The sequence below is a fragment of the Symphalangus syndactylus genome, chromosome 18 (genome assembly GCF_028878055.3).
Source record: "Symphalangus syndactylus isolate Jambi chromosome 18, NHGRI_mSymSyn1-v2.1_pri, whole genome shotgun sequence".
NCBI lineage: Eukaryota > Metazoa > Chordata > Mammalia > Primates > Hylobatidae > Symphalangus > Symphalangus syndactylus.
Window position 1 is genome coordinate 49072166 of NC_072440.2, and position 15912 is coordinate 49088077.

The following is a 15912-nucleotide window of genomic DNA, read 5'->3' on the forward strand; positions in this document are numbered from 1 at the left end:
TTCTTTTTTTTTTTTTTTTTTGAGACGGTGTCTTTCTCTGTCCCCCAGGCTGGGGTGCACTGGCGCGATCTCGGCTCACTGCAAGCTCCGCCTCCCAGGTTCACGCCATTCTCCTGCCTCAGCCTCCCGAGTAGCTGGGATTACAGGCGCCCGCCACCACGCCCGGCTAATTTTTTGTATTTTTAGTAGAGACGGGGTTTCACCGTGTTAGCCAGGATGGTCTCGATCTCCTGAACTCGTGATCCGCCCTCCTCGGCCTCCCAAAGTGCTGGGATTACAGGCTTGAGCCACCGCGCCCGGCCAAAAATCACAAGCATTCTTATACACCAATAACAGACAAACACAGAGCCAAATCATGAGTGAATTCCCATTCACAATTGCTTCAAAGAGAATAAAATACCTAGGAATCCAACTTACAAGGGATGTGAAGGACCTATTCAGGGAGAACTACAAACCACTGCGGAACAAAATAAAAGAGGATACAAACAAATGGAAGAACATTCCATGCTCGTGGATAGGAAGAATCAATATCGTGAAAATAGCCATACTGCCCAAGGTAGTTTATAGATTCAATGCCATCCCCATCAAGCTATCAATGACTTTCTTCACAGAATTGGAAAAAACTACTTTAAAGTTCATATGGAACCAAAAAAGAACCTGCATTGCCAAGTCAATCCTAAGCAAAAAGAACAAAGCTGGAGGCATCAAAACTACCTGACTTCAAACTATACTATAAGGCTACAGCAACCAAAACAGTATGGTACTGGTACCAAAACAGAGATATAGACCAATGGAACAGAACGGAGCCCTCAGAAATAATACCACACATCTACAACCATCTGATCTTTGACAAACCTGACAAAAATGAAAAATGGGGAAAGGATTCCCTATTTAACAAATGGTGCTGGGAAAACTGGCTAGCCATATGTAGAATGGATCCCTTCCTTACACCTTATGCAAAAATTAATTCAAGATGGATTAAAGACTTACATATTAGACCTAACATCATAAAAACCATAGAAGAAAACCTAGGCAATACCATTCAGGACATAGGCATGGGCAAGGACTTCATGTCTAAAACACCAAAAGCAATGGCAACAAAAGCCAAAATTGACAAATGGGATCTAATTAAACTAAAGAGCTACTGCACAGCAAAAGAAACTACCATCAGAGTGAACAGGCAACCTACAGAATGGGAGAAAGTGTTTGCAATCTACTCATCTGACAAAGGGCTAATATTCAGAATCTACAAAGAACTCAAACAAATTTACAAGAAAAAAACAACCCCATCAACAAATGGGCAAAGGATATGAACAGACACTTCTCAAAAGAAGACATTTATGCAGCCAAAAAACACATGAAAAAATGCTCATCATCACTGGCCATCAGAGAAATGCAAATCAAAACCACAATGAGATACCATCTCACACCAGTTAGAATGGCGATCATTAAAAAGTCAGGAAACATCAAGTGCTGCAGAGGATGTGGAAAAATAGGAACACTTTTACACTGTCGATGGGACTGTAAACTAATTCAACCACTGTGGAAGATAGTGTGGCAATTCCTCAGGGATCTAGATCTAGAAATACCACCTGACCCAGCCATCCCATTACTGGGTATATACCCAAAGGATTATAAATCATGCTGCTATAAAGACACATGCATACGTATGTTTATTGCGGCACTATTCACAATAGCAAAGACTTGGAACCAACCCAAATGTCCATCAATGATAGACTGGATTAAGAAAATGTGGCACATATACACCATGGAATACTATGTAGCCATAACAATGATGAGTTCATGTCCTTTGCAGGGACATGGATGAAGCTGGAAACCATCATTCTCAGCAAACTATCGCAAGGACAAAAAACCAAACACCACATGTTCTTACTCATAGGTGGGAATTGAACAATGAGAACACGTGGACACAGGAAGGGGAACATCAGACACTGGGGCCTGTTGTGGGGTGGCAGGGGGAGCGGGGAGGGACAGCATTAGGAGATATACCTAATGCTAAATGACGAGGTAATGGGTGCAGCACACCAACATGGCACATGCATACATATGTAACGAACCTGCACGTTGTGCACATGTACCCTAGAACTTAAAGTATAATAAAATATATGTATGTATGTATGTGTGTGTGTATATATATATATATATATACATATACATACATATATGAATGTTTTCAAACTCAAATTCCTTCACTGGAATTCTCCATCTTGACTTCTAAGCTCCCTTTTTTTTTTTTTTTTTTTTTTTTTCTGAAAACCTCTGAGGACAGTTAGATTTTTAATGTGTATGTTTTATAGAGGACCTACAGATCTTTGTTAAAGCTGTTAACAGCAACATATTTTCTCTTCACTTCTCTAACACTATGCAAAGCATTACCAGAACTTTCATGAACACTTGGGACTTGGGGAGAGATGAATAGAACTGTGGAAAAGTATTTGTTAAACGGTTGCTTTTATTCTGCTCCAAATACAGCATCATTTAAGTCAAGTCATTCCATCCCTCACTGATGTAACTTAAGATAAATAATAATTATAACTCTAAAAAATAATTATATTGATTTCATGTTACATTCTGGATATTTTTGCTGAATTTTCTACATAATTTCACCTCATCCCCTATAGCAGTCAATTATTATCCCTATTTTAAATACTAGGAAACTAAGGCTCAGAGAAATTAAATACTATTAACTAACTATATACTAGTGAGTGGTAAAACTTGAATCTGCCTGAATCCAAAAATCAATGCTTTGTCACTATACCATGTGCTTTTTTAAATATGGAAAGTATTGTCACTAAAAAGTTGCAATATCTTATAAAATATAAATGCTTATTAGGTACAAAAACAATTATGTTTTTGGGGCTATAATTTGATATAGACTGTATAGGATTCTAATTCTCACTTAAGAGGTTTATTCACAAGCTATACCTAATGCTCAAGTATATCATGTAGGTCAAGACTCTTTGGACTCACAGGTGCTAGAGGATCCAGAAAGTATCCCTTCATTCCTCTACTAGGGATAAGACAGTCCACTCCCAACAGTAGGTAAGCCTTCCTAATTAAAAGTGGAAAGAGAAAATTAAAGAACTCTGCCATTATAGCAGAGCCAACCTGTGACTTGTAATATACACAACTATTGTGTAATTCATTCTCTGACATTAAAAAAAAACTGTCTTCAGTATAAAATCCACAAAGAAGTACAAGTAAATCAGAAGGCCTCTCTATTTCTTCACTTAATCATGAACAGTCAACATATCATTTAGTATTTCATTTATATACATGCTATTATGTATGCTGACTCAACAAAGGCCCTCTAAATTTTCATTTCACTAAAACTATGAAATAAATTTCAATAGATGGCACAAGTTAATTAATAGATCACAATTATAAAAGGACAAATCTGTTCCCAGGGACATAAGCTAGAATGATGTAATCTTGACTTTGGAGGATAATACTGATATATTTTCATAGAGCAAAGAAAATTTCATATGTTCAAACTTAGATGATTACTTAATAACTGATCCAAATAATCCAAGAAAAGTAGGCGGAGGGAAAGCCTAAGGTATATTATTAGAAGGAATTCATAAATGTAGTATCGAGATTACTGCATTTAGAAATTGAATGCAACATTAAAGAGAGCTATTTGTTTGAAAGAATCTTTTAAATGGGCAAACTATTTGGAAGACAAACCAGTGGAGGGAAGAACAAGAACAAATATGAACAATAAAAATGGGCCAGGAGAAATAACCAGAGACATGGAAGATTTTTACAATTACGGACCAAATACTATACTTTTGCTAAAAAATTTGGACATTTCACCAACATAGAAACTTTCAGTAAGAAGACATATTTTAAAATGACTAAGAAATAGGAAAACAGAAGAGATAATAATCACGACAGAAAAATAAGACAACTGCCCCAGAACCATCCCTAAAAAGCTCAGACAGATTTGTTTGCAAGTTCTAGTAAATGCTCAAAGAGTTGTTTAATTCCTTCAGCAACTTAAGGTCTTTAATATTAAAGTATATGACAAAACACATAATTCTCATAGATCAACATTGAGTTATTTGCTAATATAATTTGCTACTTTATTGTTTAAAGGAAAAAGTATATATGACACCTCAACAGATGCCAAACAATAGTTTGATAAAGATTTAATATTCATTTTTTTAAAAAAAGCTTGGTAAATGAGAAAAAGAGTAATTTCCTTTCTGAAAACAACTGGAAGCATGCTCACTAATTTTGAGAAAAGGGACAAAGCTGCCAACTTTCATATCTATTATTAAAAATTATTCCAATGCCAATAAGAGCAGGTATAAATGTTGGAAAGGAAGAATAAACACGTAAGTTATAAAACAAGATGTCTACCTAAAAAGTCAAGCATATTAACCAACAACTCTTAGTACAAATAAATGTGGATTAAAATTTAATAACAGGGAAAACATTATTATATTAATGTTCACTGTGAAGAAAGCTCCATAAAAATACTAACACTACTTCCCCAGAGGCAACGGGAATCAGAACTGAATTACAGACTTGATTTTATCACCAAACTACATGTTTTAGGAAAATGTTATTTAACACTTACCATCTCTCAGCACACTTCTCTAAGTATGAATTTACTTATAAACTGCCCTGTTCTGCCTTTCATACAGACTGGCATTGAGAATCAAATGAAATTATGTATGTGCAAATACTTGGTATACTGTGCACTGGACAGTGTATTTTGATATACTGGTTACATCAGCCAACTGAAAATTCTGCCCCAGTATTTAAACCAGAATGTACTAATCTCTGTCTTCTGTGATCGTTATTTTATTGCAGCATAACAACCTACTTTCACCAAACAGATTAAATATATATACTTACACTCCTTCCTTTTGGAAATGAAGTTATATTGAAAATTCATTGCAAACTTGCTCCAGTTAGAGAATTCAGTAAAAGGAGCACAAATGATAATCAATACTTTTTTTTAGAATTTCAGTGTTTGTATATTGGCATTTCCAGATGGGGCTCCCGTAAAGTGAAAAAAAGCCCAAGTAATACCTCTTGGCCACAAGAGGGAGCTAAACACTTGGCCCAATTGATTAACTGAGGGCATCTTCTACCACACATCCTGTGCTACAGATTAATTCACTTAGTGTCTTCACCTTGGGCTTTAATTTGTACTATTATTTCTATTACCTTGACTTAAAGTCCTGTACCTCTCATGGTTGACATCTCTATGATCTGCCTCAGATGAAAAGCACATTAATTTTTATATTTACAATAAATAGTGGGGCTTTTATTTTCATAACATACTTGGCAAACATAGCATTAAAAACATGCTACACTATCAGACACAGCTGATTGCACAACCATCTACAAAAAGTATTTTTCTTATAAATACTTCTTGTATGGGTTCTTCCAGTAAAATTTCTCTAGAACACTTTTTGTATTACTATTAAAAATAGGCATAGCCTTAATGAATAACTTTATTGTATAACTGTACAATAGTTTTATAGAATACTATGCTTAAAACATATGGAGAGCATAGCAAAATAATTGTAAGGAAGTTTGTGATTTAAGAAAGTATTTTCAAATGTAACGATCTTATAAAATGGTTAAATGCTTAATGCAAACTGCCGCAGAAAATACTTAAATGCTCAACAAGTAAGTTTCACATTATCTCCATGCCAAACTATGAACTAATTACTATTTTTTAATACTAAAAAGAAAAAATAGATACACACACACACTTAGAAAACTGACTGAAACAAATAAGTGTTACCTATTATTTTTACATTATGAAAGGCCAAATGATGTTCAAAACTAACAATTAGACCATTGATCTCTTTATTTTAATTGTAATGATGTAAATGTACAGGCTGGAATTATCACAGGGATCTTTAAAGAACTTTTCATTGGGAAATTATTTTGATTCTGCACTGTGTCTCAGAGTAAGACATGTACTTCTTACAGTACATGTAAGCAGAATTCTTCTATAGCTTTAAGAATTCTGTGGGAAGCAGAATTCTTCTATAGCTTTAAGGCTTCCTCTACCAATGTTTCACCACTCGATATATTTATATGCGTTTTACATCTCCAGAAGAAAAAAATATTCAAAGGAACCCTGATATGAATATCTGTAATAAAACGAGAAAAGCATACCTGGGTAATCTTCAGATACATGTACTGAGTAGGATACACTGTTAAAACAAAACAAAAAGGCTCAAGTTACTGCTAAGGTAGGCTTTTATAAAAGACAAACCAAACCCATGTTACCCATTCAGTTATACGATATAAGTATAAACAGGAAACTTCCAAAACAGATTAGAAAACCACTTTTATATCCGCCATAAGAAACTTACAGGTTTTTAAAACATACTTTCCATTAGTCTAAATAGGTCTTAGTCTAGTAGTTTTGAAATATCTTTCTTCCAGCAGGGATATTTCTTTTAGTATAGACAGGTCTTTTATTTCAGCAAGGTCTATTTTTCCTATTACATGATCATTTGTTTTCTTTGCTCAGATTTCATCAAATCATCTTTTCTTACCAAAAAAGTATTTCTCTTATTTAGTACAGCACCCAAGAATTTAAACATTTTTAATAGTTTCCCCAAAATATGAAGTACTTTTGATAATGTTGATTTTTTTCTAAAAGTATTAACAAAATATAATGGAAGTATAAGTAATATTATCAATCGTTCATCATGCACACACACACACGTATATATAAACTTTTTTTCTATTTTCATAAGGATTGAGTTGTTTCAAAATAATTTTTAAATTATATTTTAACAACTGCACAACTCCCTTCTCAGTAACCCTGCTGCCTCTATGTACTTATCTCATATGACACATGAAAATTGAACATATTTATCTGTTCATTTTTCTATCTCTGTCAACTAGATAGCAAGCCCTATGGGGTTAAGATCTACGTCTATTTATATTTGCAGTGTCATCATTTACTTTGGTGCATGACACACAGCCCATGTTTAACATTCGCTATCTGACTGCATCAGTGAAGCTGCCACCTGCCACAGAAAGGTCAAATTTTAGTTTGCGTTCAGCCAATTATCTGCCTGTTAAGACAAAAAAAAACTAATTATCTTTAAAGGAACATACAGAAGACAGAATCTACTCAAAGCATCATTCATAGGGTGAATCCAATATAATCAGAAATCACTTAATATATGTACAAATAGAAAAATGTAACCTATTTTCAAGAGAAAAGAAGGTCCAAGTTAGCCCACCATAATGTTAAAACAGTTATCATAAGTATACTTAAGGATGTAAAGGAAAAACCAATCTGAAGAAGACAGAAACAAACAAAAACTGACTATCAGGGACTTATGGGGCACTAGCAAAAGAGCAAACATTTGTATATTAGAGTTTTAGAAGGCTGAAGAAAGATGCAGAAAATATCAAGAAGAGCTGAAAATTTCCCAATTTGAGTGAAAGACAAAGATGTGTTGAATAAAGCAGCTCAGAAAATCTGAAACAGGAAAGCACAAAGCAATTACACCCAGGTACATGCAGTCAAACTGCTTAAAACCAAATGTAAGGAAACATTCTAAAAGAAGTCAGGGAAAAATAAAACGACACATTACACACAAAGAAACAGTGATAAGAACCAATGTTGACTTTTGGGGAGGGGAAGAGACAATTGTCCAGCCAGAATTCTCTATTCAGCCCATATATTATATACACGTATCCACCAAAAACAAAGGAAAAATAAAACAACTTTCAGATAAAAGAAAATTGGAAAATTGGTCCCCAGCAGACCTGCAGTATAAGAAGTCCTAAACAAAGCTCTTCTGGATGAATAATACCAGACGGAAAGTCAAAAGAATGAAAAGCACCGAAAACAGTAAATATAAAACACTATTTTTTTTAATGTTTTAAAAATACATTTGACTGTTAAAAAGTAAAATTATAGCACTTCACATACATATGATTACAGCATTGTAACAGGGAGGGGTAGGATGGTCTTAAACAGTTGCAAGGTCCTTGCATATTACGTAAAATGAAGTTGCAAAATCCTTACATATGATGTAAAATGATATATTAACCCTAAATAATAACTATCAGAAAAGTTAAGGAAATATCCCTATAGCATGTACACATACACACACACAAACTGCTTAAAAAGCTAACAGATATATTACACAATAATTCTAAAAATCATTTTGGATCATTTAATCCAAAAGAAAGCAGGAAAGGAGGAACAAAAAACAGAAGGAACAAATAGAAAACAAAAAGTAAATAGAGCCTGAATCTAATCATATCAATAACTGCATTGAATGTTAATGGAATAAGACACACTGAATAAAAGGAAAAGATTACCAGAATAGATAAAAAACAAGGTCTATGCTATCTTTAAGAAATCCATATTTAATATAGAGACACATACAGATTTAAAGTAAAGAATGGAAAAGATATACCATGCAAACAATAAGCATCAGAAGACTGAGGACTAAAGATATAAAGAGATCATTCGTAATGATAAATGTGTCAGTTCATCAGGAAGAAGGCATACCAATCATAAATGTGTATGTACCTAATAACAAAGCTTCATAATATATGAAGCAAAACCTGACAGAAATAGAGGAAAAACGAACAACTCAACAATCATAATTTGAGTAATTAACAGAACCAGACCAAAAAGAAAAAAAAATTAAAGACACAGAATATTTGAAACTGATTTTCATAGAACACTATAACTGCAGAATATCAAGATAGATCATATACTGAGCTATAACACAAATCTCAATAAATTTGAATGAATGGATGAACATGAGTCAGCATAGCTTATACTCTGGGTTCCCTGGCTTATCTTGCCCTTATGACATTTGAGTCTTAAGTCCTTGAAAAGAGTTCCTAACTCCACCAGTCAAATCCCTGGCATGCTGCTCAGTCCTTGGAAAGAGATTAGGCAGAGACAAAAAAAAAAAAAAAAAGAAAAAGAAAAACCACAACTGAATAAGTAGACGAGTAGAAAAGAAGTATGATTAGTAATCAGACCAAGTTTGATACATTTTTATTTCATAGAGCAAATTTTTTCAATTTAAAAAAAAATTTTTTTAGAGATGAGGTCTTGCTCTGTTGCCCAGGCTGGAGTACAATGGCATAATCATAGCTCACTGTAACCTCAAACTCCTGGGGTCAAGCAACTGCCCCCTGCAGCCTCCTGGGTAGATTGGACAACAGATTTGCACCACCACATACAGCTAATTTATTTTATTTTTGATAGAGACAGAGGTCTCGCTATATTGCCCAGGCTGGTCTCAAACATCTGGCCTCAAGTGATCTTCCTGCCTCAGCCTTCTAAAGCACTGGGATTAAAACCATTAATCCCAGTATTAATTTAAGGAGCACTTTTTGGTAACCTGGTATGAGCCAAACATTGTGTTAACGCCAAGTAAGATTTAAACAGAAAAAAATATATGTATCAGAGGCAACACCTTTGGATGGTTTAGAGGGAACCAGAGAATATGATACATAAATATGACAGACAAAGGAACTTGAACATTTTAAAGCACAGTAGTATTTTTTTTAACTTTTTATATAATATAGACTCACATAAAGTTGAAAAAACTGTACAAAAGTGTCATGTATATTACCCAGTTTCCTCCATTGCTTACATGTTATGTACCTACAGTAGAATATCAAATCCTAGAAATTGACATTAGTGCAAAGTTTGAGTACAGTTCTATTTTATTTTATCACATGTGCATCACATACCCATTACAGCAAACAAAATACAGAATTATTTGATCACACAAAAATTTCCCTTGTGCTACCTTTTTTAGAGACATATCCATCTCCCTTCACCTAAGCATCCTTAAGTCCAACAGCCACTAACCAGTTCCCTAGCTCTAAATTTTTTATCATTTCAAGAATAATATATAAATGGAATCAGAGAGTATGAAACATAATAGTATTTCCAGGTAGATTAGTATTTTGAACAATGTACTCTGATAGCTAATATTTAGGACAGACTGAAGAAAAGAGAGATCAGATTAAGAAGCTATCATAGTAGTAAAATATGAGCAAATATCAGTGAAAACGTATGTATTGGGAATAAGAATGCAGGAACAAATGGCAGATGCTGGACCCCAGCCAATAGAGCAGCTTTGGAAATCATGGCCCTGAATCAACATGCCAAACATTAGAAAATAAAATATCCATGACAATGGTGCCCCAAACAAGCTGGGGGAAATGTACACTATGACCCCATATGAATTCATTTTCCTGTGATCCATTCCTTTATACTGTCGAATGGTACTATGTAGAAATAAAACTGATGATCAAGGCACCCTTCTGATCTGGCAGTGCTATGTGACAGAAGCTTGGCAATGCCAGAGATTATACAATGCCAGAGATTATACTCAGTACTAAGCTGAATTAATTCCCAACAGCCTACCATCTCAACCAGTGGCGACTGGCTTCATTTTTCATCTAAATCAATGTCTGAATCCAAAATGAGGCCTTAATTCATTCCTTTGTCTACCTTCAGTTAGAGGGCCTGTTGTAGTTCGAGACAGACAAATAGAAGTCCAATGCAGCTTTGAGGCTTACTAGCTGGGAGGCGTAAGAAAAGTTAGTTAAACACTCACAGACTCAATCTCTATTTAGTAAAATGGAAGAATCCATACCTACCTTAAGAGCCTGCTGTGATGATTTAATGGCTTAACAGGTGCAAGGACCCCAGGACAATGCCAGACACATAACAGCAGGTGCTGAGTAATTTTAGTCAGCTTCCAGTACAAGCAATTAAAATTTATAGGAGTGAAATTTACATGAATGAGTGTTCTCTGGGGAACTCAATTTGCTAAAAAGTACAATATATTACATTTATCTGAGACCCAAACCAACACTGATTATTTTATTTTATGGTCGTATTGTCCTCATGATATTAGGAAACATTCCCATGTTCGTGAACATACCTAATTTTTCAAATAGAAAATAGCAAACAGAAATCCTGCAAAATGATTCATCAGCCCCTTGTGCGACAGCATTTTCTCAGTGGTATACCAGAAGGAAAATCACCAGGACTGTAAAATCCTAATCAGTTTCACTTTGTGGCTTACAGAGGTCTAAGGGAAACAATCTAGTACAAACAGACATGGATGATTGGCTCAAGGATCTAATGGGTAGTACCAAAAAGATGTGGAAAGAGCAAAGCTTAAGTAGATTGCAGAATACTGTTAGTACGTGCTGTACATAATAAATACCATGTAGCAGGCAGAAAATATGTCAAGAAGCGTAAGTGAAAGTGAAAGAAGGTGGACATGAGAAGAAAGCAAAATCTAGAGCAAGTTCTGAATTCCTTTTAAAAGTCATACTCATCTTTTGTCCTCACATCCCTGGAGCAAGCTCTGAATTCCTATTCAGAGAAAAAAAAAGCCTTCAGAATTTGGGGATATGCTGACTTAACAATTAATTACATTGAGGTGCTTTGCCAGAGAAACTCAGGTCAGTCAAATATGTGTTTGGTATATATTATATGAACAAGTGTGATGCATGGTTCTTAAAGTCACAACTTTGAAACCAGAATCTAAAAATTATTTTATTGCATCTCAATAATTTTCTAACAAAATGGTTACTTTCACCTCTTTTTCCTCTGAAAGCATCTGGCCCAACCAAAGACATCTCCCAATAGCCAACAACTTCTAAAGGAGTTCCCAGAGCAGCCGTCAGTTGTTCCATATCTACCTAATCCTGTATTCTGTTCATATATTTGTTTAGTCCTATAATTGAAACCATTTAATAAGGTCATTCTTGTATCTACACTCCATTACCATCCTTTTCCTTCTGAAATGTCTGCAATGAGCTGAGAACAGATAGAGTTTGGTCTGAACTCCCAAGTTCATGGATCTAAGAAGAGTCTTTCAAAAGCAGTGGAAGATGGTAGTTCTTATGTAATAAAGATTGGAACTTAGGCTTGAACATGAAAGAATTTTAGACTTAAAAGACTTTTTCGATGCACCAATTCATTATCTGATTTTACAAGCAGGGCCCATAACTGCCATCTGTAACGTAAAACTCCGGATCCTCAGTTCATGCTTTTTCAACAACACCCAGAGGTTTTGACAGAACAAGTAAAAACCAGTATTTTATTGCACATTACCTTTTTACTTACCCACTAATATTTAAAACAATTTATCCAATAAACTACATCCTCGTATCATTTATCCCTTCCAGCTAGATCACACTTTAAGAATTTAAATAAGAAAAAGCAAAAGGCAGAAACAAAAAATTGCACGTGACAAACAATCCTCTACCCTAGCTAAGATGCTTAGGAGTACAGAGCTCAATTTTATTTAATCAATTAATTTTTAATTTTATTTATTTATTTGTGTTTTGGAGACAAGGTTTCACTTTGTCACCTAGGCTGGAATGCAATGGCCTCAAGCCTCCCAAAGCTCTGGGATTACAGATGTGAGCCATCGTGCCTGGTTAGGTCTCAGTCTTTGTTCACTTGCAAGTCAGCAGTTGAAACCTGAGACCACATCTCACCCTCAGACATACTGGAGCTTTCTAGAAGACAATTCACTACAGCACCTATTAATTCTGTCTTCCTTACTCTTCAAGTGCTGCAGAGCGAAAGAGATGCTGTCCCACTACCCACCTCCAGACCCAACTCTAGTGTCTCAAGCTAGAAGGTAATTTGGGGCATGCTAGAAGCTCACCTTTGCTACTTTAATGCCATTCAGTTCCCAAAACATTCACTTTCATGTTCATCATCATTTCACCCTCCAAAAACATTTTCAAATTGTGCAGGTCAATCAGCTACAGCATCCTCATTCTTCACCACTATGAGCTACAATCTTTTTGTCATTCATCCAGGGTTGGGGAGCTCTAGGACCTTCTTTTCCTCTTTACCAAAAATCTTGACATCACTCCCATCCATTTGGACAACGTTAAGCTGCATGTAGTTCCATGGCCTCGTTTCTCTTACCTCTAGCTCACCAAAGCTCCAAATGGCTATACCTTGAAGCTTGATTTGGAGTGAATGGCTCCCCTTCTAAAATCTCAAACCCCCATGTCCCACTTTCTAACCACAATTTTATAATTTTCCAGCTCTCACTCCTTTCCTCCTACTTCTAACATCCTTAAACAATGCATTCACTCTTTGTGTCTTTACCAGTCCCTCTGAGCTTCATTTTCATCTTCCCATGATTTTAGATACCTAACTGCTCTCTCCACAGCATCTTCAACTCCTTCAATGTGCAGCCCCTATCTTGCCCCTGCAGACTACCTGATCCTACCAGCTCCAAACTGCAGATTAGGTCCTATTTGCCATGCTCAGCTCCTGGACCTGGGCTCTGAATGCTGCTGGAAAGGACAATGAAACTAAGGGGCCTGGTGCCCTACAGACACGTGGTTCTCAGTATCATCTATTAACAACTCTGCTCAGTAACCTGAGAAACCCATTCTTAACAAACCCCCTTACTTTTTCTTCTTAGTTGTTTTTGCAAATTTTCATAGATTTCCAACACCCTATAACAATCTACCCTTTCACTCTCATCAAAATGCTTTCTTTCCACATTAAGAGAGATTATCATATGGTTACTTCCTCAAGGCATTCCCTCTATTCTGTCTCCCACCCACCACCCACAAGCTCATACTCCTCTCCTTGTACCCAGGAAGAAGGAACTATCTGTCCTTGTAATCTAAGATTAATCCATCTACTTGCTGCACAGAACTCATAAACCCACACTCCATTTGGGGCTTTGTTCTATTAATTTAATCTAACAATTTCACAATTTGAAATCTATCAAACATATGTAACTATGTGAGTGGGGAAAAGAAAACTAGCCACAAAGGTATTAATGGTAGCATTATTTAAAATAAATAAATGTATTTGTTTTTAAGCCAAATTGCCAAAAATAGGATTATGTGAACTACTGCACACAATATCTGCCCCCTCCCTTCTTCGGAACCACTCAACATGAAGACAAGAACACTAAGTTCTCATTCTAGAAAATAAAACGCAGACAAGGGCGGTGGCTCACGTCTGTAATCCCGGCACTTTGGGAGGCCAAGGCGGGCGGATCACCTGAGTTCTAGAGCTCGAGACCAGCCTGGCCAATATGGCAAAACCCTGTCTCGACTAAAAACAGAAAAAATTAGCCAGGCGTGGTTGTGTGCACCTGTAATGTCAGCTACTAGAAGGCTGAGGCAGGAGAATCACTTGAACCCAGGAGGCGGAGGTTGCAGTGAGCTGAGATCACACTATTGCACCCAGCCTGGGCAACAAGAAGAAATTCCACCTCAAAAAAAAAGAAAAGAAAAGAAACACATCTTTCTCACCTATGAAATAAATTACGTATTACCCTTTCCTAAGGTAAAAGGATGAAGACTCTTGCCCAACAAACATTAAGTCAGTTTCTCAATAATATATTTTCCTATTTTCAAAACTTATTTTGTAATTTTTTAAGTTATACTTTCAGCAAGTGAAAAGTAATGTTTTTGTTTGTTTGATTTTTAGGGAAGTGGCCAAGTCAGCAACTTCTATGCTTAAATATTACACTATAAGTTAAATGTTTGGACTTCTAAGTAAGCTATTTTCTCAACAGGGAGGAACCTGAGAGAACTAAGTCTGACATTGATTAGTAACATTGATGCATGCTTTATTAATGATATTTTAAAAAGCAAGTGAGAAAAATGGTTTTTTACACCACCTTAGTTCCATGCAAAAGACAACAACATATTTAAATAAAGCTGTGCTTCTTTTTCTTTACTCACGACTACAAATAAAAGGACAAAAATACAATGCCAATAAAATATGAATAGTAGATAGAGCATGTCAAGTCATCAAACACTAACACCTCGATTAAATTAATTATATAAATATTATTTCCATATTGCATCCCGAAAGTTTAATATCTGAGCTTTTCTTTACTGAACACTTTGTAACTATAACTAATTCAGTATTCTTTTGATAAATATTCACTAACATGTAGATGTTTTACCTTCACTGTTTTATATCTAAGTTCAAGTTTTAAGTGGTCATAAAAAGTTTAAAGAGGCTATAAATGATCTGCACAGCATACCAAAAGGGAAAAACTAAATATGACTGAATAACTCTATAGCTGAATTAAGGCTTTGTCAAGGAAAGGGAACAAACACTATAAATACTTAGCGAGAACTTCGATAGTATGATACAACCGTCAGCATCTTAAATATTTCAGGCAAATAAAATAAGTTCTTTCCAAGTTAATTTCTTGTGGAATATCAAATATGTAATCTTATTTTTTTCTTTTTTTTTTGAGAAAAGGTCTCACTCTATCACCCAGGCTGGAGAGCAGTGGCGCAATCACGGTTCACTGCAGCCTCGACTATCTGGGAACAAGTAATCCTCCCACCTCAGCCTCCCAAGTAGCTAGAACTACAGACCCAAGTCATCATGCCTGGCTAAGTTTTAAAAAAATTTAGTGTAGAGATGAGGTCTCAGTATGTTGCCCAGGCTGGTCCCAAACTCTTGGCCTCAGGCACCTCCTAAAATGCTGGGATTACAGAAATGAGCTGCCATGCCATGCTCAAACACAATTTTAATAGCACCTAAAGCCCCCGCAAGACCTTCCCTATCTATGCGTCTCATCTTTGTCTTGCCTCACTGTTCTGTGTTCTCTCTATGCTCCAACAAAAAAGACTCCTTTCAGTTCTTGAGCATGTTGTGTTCCCTCTGCCTGGAATTCTCTCTTCCCTCCTCCTCCTTTTGACCTGGTTAACTCAATCTCATCCTTCAGTTCTCAATTCAGATGTCATCTCCTAAGAAAAAACTTTGATGACCTTTCCCAGACTTGATCAGATCTTACTACGGAGCAGTTACACAGTTTGCAAATATGGCTGATTGCATGACTTATTAATATTTGCTTCCCCTGCTAAATCCATAGAGTAGAA

General features: G+C 35.7%; 1 protein-coding gene across 1 annotated transcript in view; it reads right to left on the reverse strand.

Annotated features, from left to right (window-relative positions):
- Nucleotides 1-15912, reverse strand: part of PARP8 (poly(ADP-ribose) polymerase family member 8) — a 190625-nt gene that overhangs the window by 96157 nt on the left and 78556 nt on the right. The window contains 1 exon segment of the mRNA XM_055254311.2: nucleotides 6169-6206. Within this exon segment, the coding sequence (XP_055110286.2) occupies nucleotides 6169-6206 (38 nt within the window).